Consider the following 21,137-nt stretch of genomic DNA (forward strand, 5'->3'; position numbering starts at 1 on the left):
CTCAAAAAGGACAAGGAGAATCGACATTTCCAGCATAAACCCTTCTTCAGGCTTATGCCCGAAGAGTCGATTCTCCTGCTCCTTTGATGCTGCCTGACCTGCTGTGCTTTTCCAGCAACACATTTTTAAGCTCTGATCCCCAGCATCTGCAGTCCTGACTTTCTCCCACTACTCAGACTCAACAAAGCCCAGTATTCACCTAGGCCCACTTAGACCTACCAGTAGCTCTTTAACCAAAAAGTGGCCCCTGTCAAGATAAGGAGAGCTAATGTAATGTTGGCCCTTTTTCAAGGGGGTTGGAGTATAAGTGTGCTGTGATTGTAACAAGGTCAGCCAGGTGGACTTCATAGAATACTAAGTTGCCAGATAGGGGCTGTTAATCAGCTCCAAACTGGGAGCCCTGGCTGACAGATAAGGAGTGTCAGACATTCTGTGCACTCTAAAGATGGATCAGTGTCAATGACTCTCCATATGTAAATATAGCAATGACTTGGTGATGGGATACTTGCTTCTGTAGTTATTTAAATGGTGGCGAGAGAACTCCTGAAGAAATTCACTCACAACAGTAGTCTTTGAATTGGGGAAAACATTTCTGGCTTCATGCAATTATTTCAGAAGCTTGACTCATTTGGGCAAATGATAATGGGGCAGATAAAAAGCACTGAGTAATTCTTCAGACTGGTGGTGGACCTACAGTTTTGTCAGTTGTTGGGTGTCTAGCTTGCGCTGAGGCACTACTTTCTAAAACCTTTCAAAAGTGGACGGATTTAGTTAAGGCATATTACGATCCCAAGCCTCTTCTATTTCGAGAAGCTATTAGTTTTTCTCATAAATTCAAGAACCGAGGAATCCATAATTGAGATTTTTGATTAGGTTAAGACAACTGGCAGAGGCATGTTACTTTGGTTTAATCTTTAATGAGATACTGAGAGACCATTTGGTATGTGGGATTCATAATGTAACCATCAAAAAGAACCTACTATCTGAAGCTCACTGGACTTCAAACAGGCACTACAACTGGCTTTATCTGAAGTAATATCTGAGCAGAACCTAAATATGTCCCAGTGAAAGAAACAGAAGTGATACAAGACTATCAGCTACAGGCCAAAAATCCAGTTTCAAAAGTCAGCCATTAAGTGGACTGACAGCATTCAGCAGATGGAAATTTAGTGAAGTTACAAGAAAGAATAGGAGAAAGTGAGGACTGCAGATGCTGGAGACCAGAGTTGAAAAATGTGGTGCTGGAAAAACACAGCAGGCCAGGCAGCATCCGAGGAGGAGAATCGACGTTTCGGGCATAAGCCTGAAGAAGGGCTTATGCTCGAAACATCTATTCTCCTGCTCCTCGGATACTGCCTGGCCTGCTGTGTTTTTCCAGCACCACATTTTACAAGAAAGAACGTTTACTGTATAGGCCAAAAAGAGAAAATTACCAATCAAAAAGAAAAAATACTAATCAAAACAGTTCTTCCAATCTATGGAAGATATCACAACAAGCCAGAAATGGGTAAAAGATGAGCAACAGGAAGGATACACGTTCTCACAGTTACACACATAAAATGGACAGCAACTGCATGTTCTTTTAACATGGTAATCATAAAGTTGTCATTCTTCTGATAGTACCTGTAACTTTAAAACATGAAACAGCCCATGGCTTTGTAATACTTGCATCATAAATATATATTGGATTTTACCAAAAGGGGAAGGGCTCATCAATGAATGCAAACAAATGCATTTGTGCAATTCTAACGACAGTAAGCAATTTGTGCTGGCACTCAAATAGCTATCCAACTAAACATAGTTCTAATCCCTGCTCTTTCTCCACAGCCTACAATGTTTTTTTCCCTCAGCTTATACAGTATTTAAGAGCTAGTATTTTAGTTTGCAGGTTGTTTCAGCTATGAATGCACAGTACTGTACAAGTATGATACAGTATTTTATCCTTTATATTGACTTTAAAGTGAGAAATGTCTTAAGGAATATTGCTCTGATTCCTACCGGAAAACCGAGGATTAACTTAAAAAATGTGACTTTCACGAATGTAAGCAAGCTTTAATTGGATAGCTAGTCTTAAAACCTGCATTGAAATGGCTTTCTTCTGTGAAGTTAAATTTTTTCATCACTGGCATATTAAGACAATATAGTGAGATGCATCATCAATTAATCCACACTGTAAACAACAATTTAGAAAGACCAAACAGTCAGTACGTGACGGTCACAAATTTATTTGCCACATTTAACTGAAGGATTTAACGGTAAGATTTCTGGTAGCGTGCACGGGCACCAGGTCCACCAAATTTCTTGGCCTCACAACGTCGTGGATCAGCAACCAACAAGGTCCTGTCATACTGTATGAGGATGTCCTTAATTTCCTTCTTAGAGGCTTCATCTACATCTGAAAAGTAACATTTTGTAATTTTGAATAAAAGTAACAAAGAGAATGACAGAAAATGAATTAAAGTAAAAATCTATCAAAAACTTACATTTCTGGTAATATGCCACCAATGCTTTGGAAATAGATTGACGGATAGCTGCAAAGAGAAAAAACCCAATCATATTATACATCAAAAAGTTGTACAAGGATACAGAATCACTTACTCCTACGTGTTGTGCTCAGTGTGCACCTCGGTTTGGGTGCTGGTATTTAGGATCAAAGGAAGGGAAGAAATTCAGCTCATTAAGCTAACATACTACCCATGCTTTTAACTCAAGGTCATAAGAAATCGGAGCAGGAGACCCTGTCCAGTCATTTCCTCTTCTGAAGCTCCTTGGTCTCTTAGAAAATCAGAAAAAAGAAGCAAGGCCATTTAGCCCATCATGTCCACTCTGCCATTTAATCACGGCTGATGGGCACTTTTAAATTTTTTAAATTGCAGTCAGTTTCACTCAGTTGACTGGGCGGCTGGTTTGTAATGAAGTGACATCAACAGCGTAGGTTTAATTCCCACACCAGCTGAGGTAACCACAAAGAATTCTCCTCAACCTCCACCCTTACCTGAGGTATGATGACCCACCACCAGCTGTCTCTCTCTAACAACAGAGAGCTCTATAGTTCGATAGTTTTATCACCCTTTCATGCAATAAATTGTGGACTATCTCAAACTCTTCTAGCAACAACTTTAGATTTATGCCCTCAATTCTCATCTCTTATGGGAAATAGCTCCTAGCAAACAAATTTATTTAGGTCTCAAATAAATCTCCCTACAATTTCCTCTGTTCTAAAGATCACAAACCCATATAATTTTCCCTCAATTAAAATACTTTATACCTGAAAATATTCTGATAAATCTCCTCTGCATCTTCTCCAATTTAATCATATAGTCAAGGAGATGTACAGCATGAAAATAGACCCTTTGGTCCAACTCGTCAATGCAGGTCAGATATCCTAAATCAATCTAGTCCCATTTGCCAGCAGTTAGCCGATATCCCTCTAAACCGTTCCTATTCATTTACAGAAGAACCTCGATTATCCGAACAACAGGGGCATGGAGTATTTTGTTTGGATAACACAGTTTAGCCAAGCACTGGGACCTTGTGATCTTGTCCAGATAATTCAAAATTCGGATAACCAAATACCAGATAATCAAGGTTCCCCGTACCCATCCAGGTGCCTTTTAAATATTGTAATTGTACCAGCCTCCACCACACCCTCTGGCAGTTCATTCCATACATGCACCACCCTCTGCGTGAAAAAGTTGCCCCTTAGGTCCCTTTTGTATCTTTCCCCTCTCACCTTAAACCTATACCCTCTGGTTCTGGATTCCCTCACCCCAGGGAAAATACCTTGTTTATTTACGCAATCCATGCCCCTCATGACTTTATAAGGTGACCCCTCAGCCCGCGATACTCTCTGAAAACAGGCCCAGCCTATTCAGCCTCTCCCTATAGTTCAAATCCTCAAACCCGCCAACATCCTTGTAAATCTTTTCTGAACTTTTTCAAGTTTCACAACATCCTTCCTATAGGAGGGAGACCAGAATTGCACGCAATATTCCAAAAGTGGCCTAACCAAATGTCCTGTACAGTCACAATATTACCTCCCAACTCCTATACTCAATACTCTGACCAATAAAGGAAAGCATATCGAATGCCTTCTTCACTATCCTGTCTACCTACAACTCCACTTTCAAAGAACTATGAACCTGCACTCCAAGGTCTCTTTATTCAGCAACACTCCCCAGGACCTTAGCATTAAGTATATAAGTGCAACCCTGATTTGCCTTTCCAAAATGCAGCACCTAATGTTTACCTAAATTAAGCTCCATCTGCCACTCCTCAGCCCATATTTCCAGTAATGCAGTGAACAGAATTATACATATTCTAGCTGCAGCTTAACTTTGTCCATATACCTTTCAAACACAATTTTCCTGCCTCTACATTTTATTCCTATGCTAATATAGTAAGATATCCCAAATACCCTTTTCACCATCTTATCGAATTGGCCTGCCACCTTGATTTCTGATGAAGGGCATTTGCTCGAAACGTCGATTTTCCTGCTTCTCGGATGCTGCCTGACCTGCTGTGCTTTTCCAGCACCACTCTAATCTAGACTCTGGTTTCCAGCATCTGCAGTCCTCACTTTTGCCTATCAAGGTACTTTATTCCACTGCACTTTATCATTGTCCTATTTATAATGTATTCATCTTGTTTCCCATTTTCAAATGGATTGCCTCACAATTGCCTAAATTGAATCCATTTGACTGCCTTTCTGACCACCCAATCTTCCTGCAATCCAGAGTTCTTTCTCACTTCCAACCACATGACCAAATGCTCCCTAATGTGCTTGTAGAATGTCAGTAAAGATTAACTTAAATATTCCCTTCTTCGAGAGACAGTAATTGACAGAAGGGAGAAGGAAGAGTTTTGTTAAGGATTCAAGCACAGGAACAAGAATGCCTTGTGCAATTATATAGGGCACTAGTGAAGACAACTGGAATAGGTTTGGTCTCCATATCTGAGAAAGGATACTCTTGCTGTAGAGGGAGTGCAGCAAAGATTTACCAAAGATAGCATGACTGTCATACGAGGAGAGATAGAGGTGGTTCGGATTGAATTCTCTGGTGTTTAGAAGAATGAAGGAGATCTCATAGAAACCTATAAAATATAGAATTCAGAATTTCTTCACCCAGAAAGAAGTGAGTCTTTGGAATTCATGACTACAGAAAATGGTTGAGGCTGAAATACTGTATGTTAGAGATGACGATCCCTTTAGCCATCTCTTAATACTAAAGGAATCAAGGGATATGGGGATAGGATAGGATTAGGGTATTGAGATTGATTGAATGGCAGAGCAAGCTTGAGGGGTCATATGGCCTAATCCTGTTCCTATTTATGTTTTTGTGTTGTTTTGGTCATTTGTTTCCGAGCAATTTGACTTGAAAGTAGGAACTAGCCATAGAAGACTCTTAACATGCTAGTATACACAAGGCCATGTTATTTACCATAGATTTGGGCTACATGACCACCACCCTTCACACGAACTCTGATGTCGACTCCAGCGAATCTTTCCTTGCCCAACAGTAAAACGGGTTCCAACAACTGTAAGGAAGAAAGAAAATTACAATTTTAAAATCAACTTTTCAGTGCCAAACATAATAAGTCATTCCAAAAGCACACATTCCTTTTGGTTAAAAATACAGGAAAAGGAAGAGTACCATGTCTAAAAAGAGAAGTTAAAGATAGTATTAAATCAAAGGAGGAAGCTAATAAACTTATTAAACATGTTGTAAGCCTGAGAATTGGGAGAACTTTACCATTCAGCAAAGGAGCACTAAAATTTGGTAAAGAAACAGAATATGAATGTAAAATAGTCTTTATGTTTATAAGTGTAAACAAAAGGTATGTGAAAAGGAAAAGATTAGAAAAGACAAATTTCAGTCCATTACAGGCAACGACCAGAGAATTTTGATTAGATTAGATTCCCTACAGTGTGGAAGCAGGCCCTTCAGCCCAACAAGTCTACACCGACTCTCCAAAGAGAAACACGCCCAGACCCATTTCCCTCTGATTAATGCACCTAACACTATGGGCAATTTAGCATGGTCAATTCACCTGACCGACACATCTTTGGTCTGTGGGAGGAAACCGGAGCTCCCAGAGGAAACCCACCCAAACACGGGGAAAACGTGCAAGCTCCATGCAGTCACCGGAGGCTGGAATCAAGCCTGGGTCCCTGGCGCTGTGAAGCAGCAGTGCTAACCACTGAGCCACCGTGCCATCCCAGCATGGTGGGGCGTGTAAACAGAGAAGTAGCAGAGAAGTACTTTATGCCTGTCTTCAGAGGAAGTCACAAGACGTCTCCCTGAATTAGTTAAAATCCAAGGGTCTAGTGAGAACGTATAATTGATAGAAATTAATACAACTGCAGAAAAGGACAGGACTGAAAGTTGACGCCGAGTCCTGCTCAACAGACCTAAACAGGAAGACACAACACATCCAGAGAGTCTAGCCATACACCAAAGACATCTCAGAGAGGACGACTAAACCATCCCAGCCCTGAGGCATCACGTAAGCCCAACCTACCACCACACTGAAACAGCTCCTGCAGACGTTGAAGGATCCCATACCAACGATCAGCAGAACGAACGACATATACGGAATACTGTGCTGCAATATCAATTTGGACAAACGGGCAGGAGGCTAGCCAAGAGGTTACATCAGCACCAACTAGCTGTCAAAAGACATGACCAACTATCACTGGTATCCACACATACAGACAAAGAGGGACACCAGTTCGACTGGGACAAGACATCCATCCTGGGACAGGCTGAGCAAAGACAGGCACGGGAACTTCTACAGGCCTGGCATTCAAACTGGAAATCCACTACCAAACATAAATTTGGACCCCATTTACCAACCTCTCAGAAATAGAACCGGAAATTATAACACCTACCACTACAAACCGGTACAGAACACCAGCACTTCACCAGAGGCTCAATGATGTTACCTAGCATGGTGACCAAATGTCTGAGAACAAATCCACCAGCTTAGCAAGCAAACTTACAGCAGGTTCATCTTTTCAATAGATCCTACCTGCGAACAATATCCTCCATCCTGTCAGTAAGTGCTAATATACTTCCAGAGAGTAACTTACAGAAGCAGAAAGGCGACATACTTTGAAACAAACCTCCATTAGTTTCTGACTTTAACATGGATTGATAACAAGTCTCAAGTATGTCATTCTTGCACCAAGTATGAGGTACAGCAAGATCCTCCAGAAGTTAGGACTTCACTTAAAAAAAGGTTGTGGATTCAGATCCTCATTTCAAAGGACAAGCCATAGAATCCCTAGTGTGGAAGCAGGCCATTTGGCCCATTGAGTCCACATCGACTGTTCAAAGAGCACCCCACCCCAATACCTTATCCCTGTAACCATACGTTTCCCGTGGTTAATCCATCTAGCCTGCACACTATGGGTAATTTAGCATGGCCAATCCACCTCACCTGCACATCTTTGGAAACCGAAGCACCTGGAGAAAACCCACGCTGACACAGAGAGAATTTGCAAACTCAACATAGTCACCCGAGTGTGGAACTGAACTCAGGTCCCTGGCACTGAGAGGCATGAGTGCTAACCACTGAGCTACCCACAAAGTGCTGGGTTTTCCTGATTTGTTTGGGTTACGAGCAAGGTCAACATAATGAGTTTGTCGTAAATCTCAAAATGTTTTCCATTGTACCTAACTACCAAAAGCAAAGTCTACAAGCTGTTGATACATCATGATAGATCCAAATACATACAAAAACATGCACACACAAATCCTACAGGATAAGTGGATACAGATCATTCCAAATGAAACTGTACTTACTTTGTACTGCAAAGTTCTTGGCTCAATCTGTTCCAGAGGCCTTCCATTCACTTTGATAAGACCATTTCCTCGTTTGCAGTGGGCAACTGCAGTTGCTGTTTTCTACAAAAACACGTAGAACATTTACATGTCAGCTTTTCCACAGGATACTGGTAACGATTGATATTAGGACAGAAAAATAGAAAATTTTAACCATGTCAATTAAGTGAAATGAGGACAAACACATCAGACTGTAGAATTATAGAATCCCTACAGTCTGCAATGATCCTCGAACAGTATCCCACTCAGACCCACTCTTTTACCAGATCCCTCTAACCCCACACTAACCATGGCTAATCCAGAGTCTGCATATCCCTGGACATTACAGGGCAATTTAGCATGGCCAATCCACCTAGCCTGCACATTTTGGTCGGTGGGAGAAAACCAGAGGAAACCCACGCTGACACAAGGAAAATGTACAAACTGCTCACACACAGTCATCCAAGGGTGGAATCAAACACAGATCAGGGGAACTGCAAGGAATCAGCTCTAACCATTGTGTCCCCGGTACCCCAGGAAAAAAATGCAATGTTATATCTCATGAGAAAATAGAAGTCGTTAGGCATGGATTTCAAAAGAGACAAAGATGCTTAACGAATTTCAAGGGAGCATAGAGCAAACTAAATAAAACATTATAATTACAGTGAAAAAACAGACGAAGTTAACAGTTGCTTTGTCCAAAGTGGCAGGGAGTGGTTAGCACTGTTTCTTGGGATTTATACTGGAAGCTCTTTCTGTTCAGAGTATTGTGAGAAACAGACAGACACACACACACACAGGGAGGGAGAGAGAGAGAGAGGGAACGAGAGAGAGAAAGAAGGAAAGAGAGAGAGAGAGAGAGAGAGAGAAAGAAAGAGAGAGAAAGAAAGAGAGAAAGAAAGAGAGAGAAAGAAAGAGAGAAAGAAAGAGAGAGAGAGAGAGAGAGAGAGAGAGAAAGAAAGAGAGAAAGAGAGAGAGAGAGAGAGAGAGAAAGAAAGAGAGAGAGAGAGAGAGAAAGAAAGAGAGAGAGAGAGAGAGAAAGAAAAGAAAAAGAGAGAGAGAGAGAGAGACACCAAATTGGCTCAAGGAAAAACGCTTTCATCAGAGTAGTGAAATTCACTTCCAGAATTAAAAACCATATGAACGTTCAAGATTGGATAGCTGGATGAAGGAAATGGTCCTGAAGGGGTATCGGAACAGGGCCAGTAAACATGAGTAGAATTATTTCTTCAAATGTGTGACATAGACAGGATGCAGAACTGGGCTGAGGAATGACAGATGATATTCAACCTGGATAAATGTGAAATGATGCATTTTGGAAGGTCGAACTTGAATGGTGAATATAGGATTAAAGACAGGATTCTTGGCAGTGTGGAGAAACAGAGGGATCTTGGCGTTCAAGTACATAGATCCCTCAAAGTTGTCACCCAAGTGGATAGGGTTGTTAAGAAAGCAGATGGTGTTTTAGCTTTCATTAACTGGGGGATCAAGTTTAAGAGCCGTGAGGTTTTGCTACAGCTCTACAAGTCCCTGGTGTGACCACACTTGGAATATTGTGTCCAGTTCTGGCCGCCCTACTATAGGAAAGATACAGAAGCTTTGGAGAGGATGCAAAGAAGGTTTACTAGGATGCTGCCTGGACTGGAGGGCTTGCCTTATTAAGAGAGTTGAAAACCACACAACCCCAGGTTATAGTCCAACAAGTTTAACTGGAAACACTAGCTTTCAGAGCGCTGCTCCTTCATCAGGTGGTTGTGGAGAACACAATTGTAAGACACAGAATTTATAGCAACAAATTTATAGCTATATTAAACCTGTTGAACAATAACCTGGTGTTGTGTGATTTTTAGCTTTGTACACCCCACTCCAACACCAGCATCTCCAAAGCAAAACTTATGAAGAGAGATTGACTAAGCTCGGACTGTTCTCTCTGGAGAAGGGGGAAGAGAGGTGGCCTGATCGAGGTATACAAGATAATGAGGGGCATGGTTAGATTAGATTAGATTCCCTACAGTGTGGAAACAGGCCCTTCGGCCCAACAAGTCCACACTGACCCTCCGAAGAGTAACCCACCCAGATCCATTTCCTCTGACAAATGCACCTAACACTATAGGCAATTTACCTGACCTGCACATCTTTGGACTGTGGGAGGAAACCAGAGCACCCAGAGGAAATCCATGCAGACACGGGGAGAATGTGCAAACTCCACATAGTCGCCTAAGGCTGGAATTGAACCTGGGACCCTGGTGCTGTGAGGCAGCAGTGCTAACCACTGAGCCACCCACTCTATCCGCACGGATAGAGTCAGTAGCCACAGACTTTTCCCCAGGGCAGGACTGACTGGCACGAGGGGCCATAGTTTTAAAATATTAGGAAAAAGGTATAGAGGGGACACCAGAGGAAACTTCTTTACACAGAGTTGTGAATGCATGGAATGTGTTGCCAGCGGTGGTGGTGAAAGCAGAATCATTAGAGACATTTAAGCGACTGCCGAACATTAACATGGATAGCAGTGAATTGAGGTGTGCGTAAGTCAAGTTATTTTATTTTACATTAGGTTTAATCCTCTGCACAACATTGTGGACCAAAGGGCCTGTTCTATGCTATATTTTGTTCAATGTTCTAAAACACCAACAGACCGTTTGATTTTATTAGCCTGGATATGCATTGTAATTTCTATACATAATAATCTTAGAAAAAAACAATACTGACACCAATTCAACAATTACATGTTTGTGAAATGGCTCTGACTTTGCCATAACATTTTAATAGCAGTCTTCAAGTGGATGCATGCCTCATAAAAAGACAAATCCAACTTTTATTCTGAGTTATGCATGGAACACTGATGAAGTGATCATCTAACTATTTTCTGTCTCTACTGCCCTACAGACAGAAGTTCGGTTCCTACTAAAAATACCTTCAATCCCCTCTAACCCTTTTGCCCTTCACCATAAATCTTCACCCTAGGTACTGACTGCTCTACTCAGAGGCAAAGTCTCTTATCTCCCCTATTAATGCCCCTACAATTCTGTACATCAATATCATCTCCATCAGCTCCAAACAGAACCACCACAGCATATTTAGTCTCTCTTTGTAGCTGGAACACTCCAACCTAGACATCCCTCCATAAGATTTCTGATGAAGGGCTTATATCCGAAACATCCACTCTCCTACTCGGATGCTGCTTGACCTACTGTGTTTTTCCAGTACCACATCTCCACAAGAGAAAAGATTTACAAGGATGTTAGTAAGACTGAAGATTTGACTTATAGGGAGAATCTAGATAGGCAGGGACATTTTTCTCTGGTGAGTAGGAGGTTGAGAGATGCCCTTATGCGGGTTTACAAAATCATGAGGGGTATGAATAACAAATATCTTCCTCGAGGGCAGGGCAGCTCAAAACTAGAGGTTGAGAGAAGCAAGATTTAAAAGGGACATGAAGGGCAACGTTTTCAGACGGTTGTCCGTGTGTGGAATGAACTGCCAGAGGAAGTGGTAGATGCAGATATTGTTATAACATTTAAGGTATGTGAATACGAAAGGCTTAGAGGGATATGGACAAATTACTGGCAAACGGGACTAGTTTAGTTTGGAAAACTTGGTCGGCGTGGACAAGTTGGACCGAAGGACCTGTTCCTATGCTGTTTGACTCTATTCCATAAAGTACATATATGTATACCATCTCAAAATAAGGATCATTTCGCAGCGATAGGAAGAGTGTCTTTAAAACATTCATGTTTAGCGGTACATGATTGCAAAATGAGATTCGGCTTCCCCTCACCCCGTCGATTGTGAAGGCCCTGGAAGTGATCAGAACGACAGGCCGTTGCCTCCTGCAGGCCTGCTCCAATCGCCCGGTCCAAAAGGCCCCCAGGGCAGACTGACGAGCCGTTTACTCTCGGCTTACACACTTCAGATCGGCCCATGCAGCTTGAATAGCCTTAGGCCCAAGTAGTACCTGGAGCACGAGCAGCCTGGGGGAATGGAACGTGGCGATCCCGGCTGAGATTCGAATTTAGAACCCGGGCCCTGGACCCCGGGGGTCACGCGATGTTCCAGTCCACCTGCCCCTCACCCCCTCCTCCCCGGGTACCAGGAGCCGGCTCCAACCGCCAGGCCCAGGAACCACACACAGCCCACGCGGGCAGTGCAATCCGTGCCTCACCTTTCGCCCAAAAACCTGGACCGACTGTAAAGGACCTTTAGCGGGCATCTTCCTAAAATGAAGAAAACGACACGAGCCGATTAGCAGCGGGTTATTACTTTTTTCTCTCCTGGGTAAATATCAATCGATTTCCCCCCCAATCCACTACTTACTCGTCTCGGCTGAGCGGAGCTGCTGTAAAAAGAACGAACGGGGTTTCCGACCCACCAAATCAAGAGCTGTTTTGCGACGCTCGTCCACTTTACGTAACTCATTTTGCGACGGCCTTTGGGTGAGCCCTGGGAGCTGGAACTGTCAATCAATGGGCTGGTGATAGAATCACATCAGTTACAATCTTACTATTAGACAACGACCTGAGGTTTTAACGCTATATCGTCTGTTTATAATGACTTCCCACTTCTGTAACAGACTAAGACAGAGGTAGTGAATGTGCTTTCGAAACATTTATGCTACTGTCATCTTCAATGGAGCCAAATATTTAGTTCAAATCCCACTTGCTTCAGATTTGGAGATGTCGGTGTTGTACAAAGTTAAAAATCACACAACACCAGGTTATAGTCCAACAGGTTTAATTGGAAGCACTAGCTTTCGGAGCGCCGCTCCTTCATCAGGTGGTTGTGGAGGATACAATTCTAAGGCACATGATTTATAGCAAAAATGTACAGTGTGATGTAATTGAAATTGTACATTGAAAAATACCTTGATTGTCTGTTGAGTCTTTCATCTGTTCGAATACCATGATAGTTTCACTTCTTTCGTGTGTAAATCACAAAACTTTTTTTTTAAAAGTTACATTCTCAGGTTAGGCCTGTGTTCTCTGTCTATGCCATGATGTTTAGATTAGTTCTAATCTAAAAAGTGAGATAACAGAGTTATACATGAATTCGTGCAGTTTTTGACCAAAGTACAATGTAACTTTACAAGTACAAATTCACCCCACAAAATATATGTGTGCATGTGGGTCTTTGTGTGTGTGTCTGTCTGTCTGGGTTGGGGGTTGTGAGTGTGAGAGAGTGTGTATGTGTGTGTAGTGAGTGTAGAGTGTCTTAAGTCTGTGTTACCCTACAAAATATATGTGTGCTTCAGAGATGTGTAATAATGTGTCAAGGAGGAACTTCAGGAGGTGAATACCCAGCAAGTGTCGCTCTTTGCCTTGGAGGCCTCCAGTTATCTTGGAGATAATCTTCAGATCCAGGGTCTGCAGCATGAAGCAGGATGAGATGTGCTCTGTAATTAGCAGCCTGAAGGAAGAAAATGGCTCAGTAATGTCATCTCAGTTTGACATCCTGAGGATCAGCAAATCCTTTAATGCCAGGCTGAATGATATGAAGCCCACAGATGGAAGATAGGAAAGATTGGGAGGCTACGATATTACAACAGGTCTTAGACGACAGCAAGCAGGTGAGGCTGGAACACCTGTTATTTTTGAAGGAGCTGACCAAAGCCCTTGAATCCTTTGAAAAGAATAAAATTCCTGGAAGTGACAGGTGATGGGTTGAGTTGTTTTCAGCAATTTGGGACTTGATTGGCCAGGATCTGGAGGTGTATGACAATACGCTTCTAGCAGGTAGCATGTGTGAATCCATGAGGAAAGATATCATCATCCTCATGTACAAGGGGGGACAGGGAGGAACTTAGAAATTAAATACCAATTTCACTGTTGAATATGGATCTTAAATTCCTGTCTAAAGTCATCACCAACTGGGTCAGGTCTGTTCTGGGTTCGATGATTCACCCTGACCAAACAGTATAGAGGACTGTTATAGGCTGCAGCGTGACATTGACAGGATGCAGAGATGGGCTGAGGTGACAGATGGAGTTCAACCTGGATAAATGCGAAGTGATGCATTTTGGAAGGTTGAACTTGAAAGTTGAGTACAGGATTAAAGACAGGATTCTTGGCAGTGTGGAGGAACAGTGGGATCTTGGTGTGCAGGTACATAGATCCCTTAAAGTTGCCACCCAGGTGGACAGGGTTGTTAAGAAAGCATATGGTGTTTTGGCTTTCATTAACAGGGGGATTGAGTTTAAGAGCCATGAGATCTTGTTGCAGCTCTATAAAACTTTCATTAGACCGCACTTGGAATACTGTGTCCAGTTCTGGTCATCCTATTATAGGAAAGATGTGGATGCTTTGGAGAGGGTTCAGAGGAGGTTTACCAGAATGCTGCCTGGAATGGAGGCCTTATCTTACAAAGAGAGGTTGACTGAGCTTGGACTTTTTTCATTGGAAAAAAGGAAGAGAGGGGACCTTATTGAGGTGTACAAGATCTTGAGAAGCATAAATAGAGTTGATAGCCAGAGACTTTTTCCCAGGGCAGAAATTGTTAACACGAGGGGTCATAGTTTTAAGCTTTTTGGCGGAAAGTATAGAGGGAATGTCAGAGGCGCGTTCTTTACGCAGAGAGTTGTGAGAGTATGGAATGTGTTGCCAGCAGCAGTTGTGGAAGCAAGGTCATTGGGGATATTTAAGAGACTGCTGGACATGCACATGGTCACAGAAATTTGAGGGTTCGTACATTTAGGTTTACCTTACATGAGGATCAATGGTCGGCACAATATCGTGGGCTGAAGGGCCTGTTCTGTGCTGTATTGTTCTACGTTCTATACCTGTGCTATACTGGGTGGGTTGCTCTTTGGAGGGTTGGTGTGGATTCAATGGGCTAAATGACCTGCTTCCACACTGTAGCGATTCTATGATTGGATTCTATGAAAGATGAAATGCTGGGGAAACACTAGCTTCAGCAATTTGCAGCTTATGACCTCTGTCCCAATTTCTTCAGAGATCAATGATTGATAATGATTCTACCAGTTCCATTTACACCATCCTAGACTTACTTTGTGTCATTTATTCTAGTCATTACCACCTCTTCTGCCTTCCACCTTTTGACAGATATTCCTTTTCATGCCAACCCCACTATACATGTTTAACCTGTGTGGGAGATTTGTTATGCAGCCATTTTGTCACTTATTAAAGCCTGGAATCCATTTTAATTTTCATTTTAGTGTCTGCTTGTACGTTCCAAGGCACAGTGAGGTGGTTGCCCTTCTAGCTGTACAAGCACTTGACAGCGAACTCTTTCACATCATGGGAATGTTCTTCTTTTACAAGAATCCATTGTAATACTAACATTGCTTGTCAACCACTAACCAGCACTGTCCAGACAGCTACGTGACTGGGGCTAGTGACTGAGCCAATTGCCCACTTACTCATTATAGTTCAATTAATAGTTTGCTAATTGTTAAATGATTGTAACCTATATAACCACACAAGTCTGTATCTCGTCGGAGTGACTTGTGACCATTAGGTCGACTTGTCTCTCCCCGTGAGCTCACTAATAAACAAGTCAATAACTCAAGGCTTGTGTGGTGTGAGTCATTTTCTTTCATTCGGATCGATACAAGTGAGTCTTAAGATGAATATATTCATCCCAATCCCCGACACCCTGTTCTGACAGTCAACCAGTAATGTGAAATGTTATAATCAAAGAACTGTGAATACTAGAGATCAGAAATAAAAACAGAAATTGCTGGCAAACTCAGCATCTGTGGGATGAAAGCAAAGTTAATTTTTTTTGTTTTGAATGCAGTGACCCTTCATCAGAACGGATCTGAAATGTTAAATTTTCTCTCCTAAGCATCTTCCCCATTTGAGAAAAATTGCTCCTACACAGCAGCAACGCTTTCCCCTTTAAGGGCAAGCTTTGATTTGGGAAATCCTTGTCTCTGGGCCAGTACATAGAACAGAACAGAACAGGACAGGCCCTTCAGCCCATCATGCCTGTGCCAACTATGATGCCAATGTAAACTAATCCAATCTGCCTGCATTCCCTCTATTCCTTGCCTGTTCATGGATGTGACTAAACGTCTCCAATGCTGCTACTGTACCTGTTTCTATCACCTCCTGGCAGTGCATGCCAGGCACCACCAACCTCAAAAATTTGCCTCGCACATCTCCTTTGAATACTTTCCCCGTCTCACCTAAAACTATGCTCCCTGATATTTGACATTTCTACCCTGGGAAATGACTCCAACTAGCCACCCTATCTATCCCTCAATTTTATATATCCCTATCAGAAGCTTTAGGGTTGAATACACAGCAGGACTTGATGGCCAAGGAATGTTCCCATTGATTAGTTTGTGGCAAACAAAGCTAGATTAGCTGTACTTCTAAGAACATGCCATGCAACGTCAGTTCAGAATAAAATCTAATCAAAAAAACATAGCCGCACTGAAAATTCAAAATGTATTCATTGAATTTTTTTTAAAAGGAATGCTAAAAGGTGGTTGACAAGAGAGTGGAAAGTTTGACACCATGGGTAGCAATTTTTGTATTTAGTCAGCATTCAATTTCCACAAAAAGCTGTTATATTTCACAACTTTACTCCCATCCTAAAGAAAAAGGAAAATTTGCAATTAAAACAAAATTGGTGATTTCAGGGATAACATGTTCTTGGGAAAAAAAATTCTGGTGATTAGTTTGGAGAGGGAGTTTTTGCAACAGGACTGGAAAGGACAACCAAGACAGAAAATGTTAGAACCCTGACCTAGTTACCATCTGCCAGATTTACAAAATTTATTCATATTATACAAGATATCTCACTTTGAAACTTTGTTATAATAAGATTTGAGCACAAGGGCAACTGAGAGAGACAGCACGCACCAACAGTCAAAATAGTTATAAAATTAATCAATTTGTACATTGTTTAAGCTGGAAGATTAGATGTGCTCAACAATTAAGAGATTTTCAGTTACAAAAAGTTTAGAGCAAGTAATAATTTTCATCCTGGAATTGTGGCATACAGGTTGGGTGGGGGTTTATGTCTGTCATAAACTCAGAGATGTACAGCATGGAAACAGACCCTTCGGTCCAACTCATCCATGCTGACCAGATATCCTAAACTGATCTATTCCCATTTGCCAGCATATCCCTCTAACCCCTTCCTATTCATATACCCAACCAGTTGCCTTTTAAATGTTGTAATGGTACCAGCCTCCACCACTTCCTCTGGCATCTCATTCCATTCATGCACCATCCTCTATGTGAAAACGTTATCCCTTAGATCCCTTTTAAATCATTCCCCTCTCACCTTAATCCAATGCCCTCTTGGAGTACTTCACCCTGGGAAAAAAGACTTTTGTCTATTTACTCTAAACATGGCCCTCATGATTTTATAAACCTCTATAAGGTTACCCCTCAGCCTCCAACACTCCAGCGAAAACAGCCCCAGCCTATTCAGCCTCTCCTGATAGCTCAAACCTCCAAACCTGGCAACATCCTTGTAAATCTTTTCTGAACCCTTTCAAGTTTCACAACATCCTCCCGATAGCAGGGAGACCAAAATTGAACACAGTATTCAGAAAGTCGCCCAATTTATGTGTTTATGCTGCAACATGACCTCCCAATTCCTATACACAATACACTGACTCTGAGATAAGCAAGGGTTGCAAAGGCAGCCAGATATGTTGCTAGGATTCCCAGTTACTTTATCAATCTGCTGGACATGATATGGCACACCTCCCAGGCAGATGGGACTTGAACCTGGATGCTCTGGCCTCTCAGATGGTTTATATGCCATTGCACCGTAAGACCCCACTATGTTGACACCAATTGAGGAGATGATTGCCATGTTTCCTGTTCCATAACTTTTGAATTTTGAATACAGATGAAATATCATTTTTGCTGCAACTCCATTGCAGACTTAGAAAATCTGTTTTAGTTTACAACGGGCATCCATGTACAGAGGAACCTTGATTTTCTGAACAACACAGGCAGGGAGTATTTCGTTCGGGCAATCGAATACTGGATAACACAGTTTAGCCAAGCATCAGGACATTGCGATCTTGCCAGATAATCCGAAATTCAGATAATTGAATGCCATTTAATCAAGGTTTCTCTGTATTCAACAGTGGACTCTAGACACACTAGGTTTGGAATCTTGATTTTTTGAGCCAAACGTCAACTGACCTTCACATTCAGTTTTAGAAATGTGATCATCCGCATTGTAGGTGATGCCACCATGTAATTTATTTTGCACCATGCTTTTACAAAAGTCTGCAAATAGAATCATAGAGATGTACAGCACAGAAACCGAGCCTTTGGTCCAACTTGTCCATGCTGACCAGATATCCTAACCCAATCTAGTCCTACCTGCCAGCACCTGGCCCATATCCCTCCAAACCCTTCCTATTCATATACTCTTCCAAATATGTTTTAAATGTTGCAGTTATACTAGCCTCCACCATTTCCTCTGGCAGCTCATTCCATACACGTACCACCCTCTGCATGAAAATATTGCCCCTTAGGTCTCTTTTATATCTTTCCCTCTCACCCTAAACCTATGCCCTCTAGTTCTGGACTCGAGGAAAAGACAGTCTGTTTATCATATCCATGCCCCTCATGATTTTATAAACCTCGATAAGGTCACCCCTCAGCCTCCAAAGCTCCAGGGAAAACAGCTGTAGCCTATCCAACCTCTCCCTGTAGCTCAAATCCTCCCGACAGGAAGGAGACCAGAATTGGATACAATATTCCAACAGTGGCCTAACCAATGTCCTGTACAGCTGCAACATGACCTCCCAACTTATGTACTCAATACTCTGACCAATACGGGAAAGCATACCAAATGCCATCTTCACTATTCTATTTACCTGCGACTCCACTGTCAAGGAGCTTTGAATCTGCACTCCAAGGTCTCTTTGCTCTGCAACACTCCCTAGGACCTTACCATTAAGTGTATAAGTCCTGCTAAGATTTGCTTTCCCAAAGTGGAACACCTCACATTTATCTGAATTAAACGCCAACAAGAATCCAAAGTAGACAAGCAAGAGCTGGAAGAGCGCAGCAAGCCTGACACCATCCCTCCTCAGGAATGGGGGGGTAGAGGAACGATTATACCCAAAATGTCAAGTCGAGGTGGAGTCTTTCCTCCGGGGCAAAGTGATTTGAACATTGCAACATACCTCATTCAGCTTTACTAAGGATGTATTTCAGGATCTAACATCAAACACTCCTCTCCTCTCCCCGTGCCCCAAAAACCTTCTGAGTTAATGTTATCAACTGCAGTTTCAGGGAGAGGCCTTATCTACAGGCACAGGGATAGCAGAATAGCAAAGGACACATCTGTCACCAGATCCTGCCCTCAAAGTTAAATCCTTTGTTTGACATTGCAATTAGAACGTTTTATTACAAAAAAAGTGAAACTCTTCCTGATATTGATACAAATGTCAGGGTCCTTGAACAGAACATTTTGTCCCACAGCATGCAAGTAATCATCCTCTTCATCCTGGGCATGAAGAGGTCAGCCCATCTAAATGGTACATGCTGTTTATTTTTAAATCTAAAAATGCACCATAAAGAGCCTTACAATTCATTTAACACAACATAACTGACCTGTTCTTTGTTAATGATGCCCATGCTCTCAAGCAATCATATCATTAAAAATCAAAAGCCTTGTGGCAATTTAGAACCGTACATTTTATAGGCTCCTCTTCATCCACAGCATATTATTCCTTCATGGAGTTCCAATAAGTTTGTGATTTTCCCTTTTGAAGCCATGCTGATATTCCTAATTTACCTTGAAATTTTGTGTGCAGCTCTCAATTGATTCCAACACTTTATTTGTTGGTATGATAATATCACAAAGTGGAAAGGAGAATGTAATTTTGGTAAAATCCTTTCATGAGACAAATGGTAGAGCAAACAGATTGACATGCAAGCTGATCAATGTTTGGATCCAGATAGATTTCATCTTAAGGGCTTAAAAAGAGAAGTGACTCTTGAGGTAGTGGATGCATTGGTGTTAATTTTTCACAATTCCATAGAATCGGGAAATGTTGCATCAAGCTAGAAAGTAGCAACTATAACCCACTCGATTCAGAAAGGGTCGGAAGACCCAGTATGGGAAGCTATAGGCCAGTTAGTTTGATGCTATTGTGAAAGTGTTGGAATCAATTGAGAGCTGCACACAAAAATTCAAGGTAAATTAGGAATATCAGCATGGCTTCAAAAGGGAAAATCACAAACTTATTGGAACTCCATGAAGGAATAATATGCTGTGGATGAAGAGGAGCCTATAAAATGTACGGTTCTAAATTGCCACAAGGCTTTTGATTTAAAAAAAAAAGCACCACAAAGTTTACTACAGAAAATAAAATCTGATGGAGAGTAACATAGTAGCATTGACAGAAGGTTGTTTGGGTGGTAGAAAAACGTATGCACAAGTGGGTCATTGGCAGGATGTCCGATAGTGGAGTCTTACAGGGATATGAGACAAGGCCTCAATTTTTTGTTTTAAAAACAAATTTACATCAATGACTTAGATGAGAAAAGCAAAAGCATAGTAGATAAATTCATACATGACACCAAGAAAGCTAGGCAAATACATTTCAAAGGCAACACAGGAAGGCTGAAAAAAATTTGGCAGATTAGAGTATGTTGTTCACTTTGACAGGACAAAAACAGAATTACTTGAACAAGTGCAGACTTCTGAACTGTGTGAGGAATACGTATTCTGGTACAAGTTCCATAACATCAACACAGAGGTACAGCTTGTTTAAAAAAAAACAAGGCAACTAATGTGGTTATCCTTTATCACATTTACATTCAATTTCTCTCGTAAAGACGTTACACTTCAGTTATACATCTTGAAGTATGTGCTGATTTAGTCTTCTTATTCAAGGAAAGATGTATAATATATTTGAAGTAGTTTAGCAGAGGTTTACTAGGTAAAGGGGGTGGTCTTGAGACATTGAACGGGCTGAGCTTGTTTCCATTGGAGTTTAGAGAAGACAGGCAACTTGGTTAAAGTTTCCTAGATTCTGAATGGTCTCGACAAGGTGGAGAGGGAAAAGACGGCATTGTTTTAAAGTTAGTTGTCCTGACAGGGTGACTCCTGATAATTGTGAATGGCTCGACAAAAGTTTGTACGACTTCAAAATAGAAAAGGTAGTTGAGGCAGGGTCGTTGAATATTTTTAAGACAGTTTGGCAGATTCTTGTTAGATTGGGGAAATCAAGGCTTAAAAATCAGGGGAGACAGAAATGTGGAATTTGAAACAAAACAGACCAGTCGTCATGATCTTACTGAATGGCAAATCAGACCTCAGGAGCCAAATGGTCTATCCTGTTTCTATTTTATATTTAGC

At 41.7% G+C, this 21,137-nt stretch overlaps 1 protein-coding gene across 1 annotated transcript; it reads right to left on the minus strand.

The window, feature by feature from the left end:
- Positions 1-2,205: 2,205 nt before the first annotated feature.
- Positions 2,206-12,141, minus strand: rps16 (ribosomal protein S16). Its single transcript, XM_043709666.2, has 5 exons — positions 11,992-12,141; positions 7,809-7,910; positions 5,442-5,538; positions 2,484-2,531; positions 2,206-2,395 (listed from the first exon to the last, which is right to left on the minus strand). The coding sequence occupies exons 1-5, from the start codon at positions 12,037-12,039 to the stop codon at positions 2,250-2,252; spliced, it is 441 nt and encodes a 146-aa protein (XP_043565601.1). The 5' UTR covers positions 12,040-12,141; the 3' UTR covers positions 2,206-2,249.
- Positions 12,142-21,137: the final 8,996 nt, after the last annotated feature.

The sequence above is a fragment of the Chiloscyllium plagiosum genome, unplaced genomic scaffold (assembly GCF_037043375.1).
Source record: "Chiloscyllium plagiosum isolate Xiang-an unplaced genomic scaffold, Cpla_swu_hap1 HiC_scaffold_19, whole genome shotgun sequence".
In the NCBI taxonomy this organism is placed as follows: Eukaryota; Metazoa; Chordata; class Chondrichthyes; order Orectolobiformes; family Hemiscylliidae; genus Chiloscyllium; species Chiloscyllium plagiosum.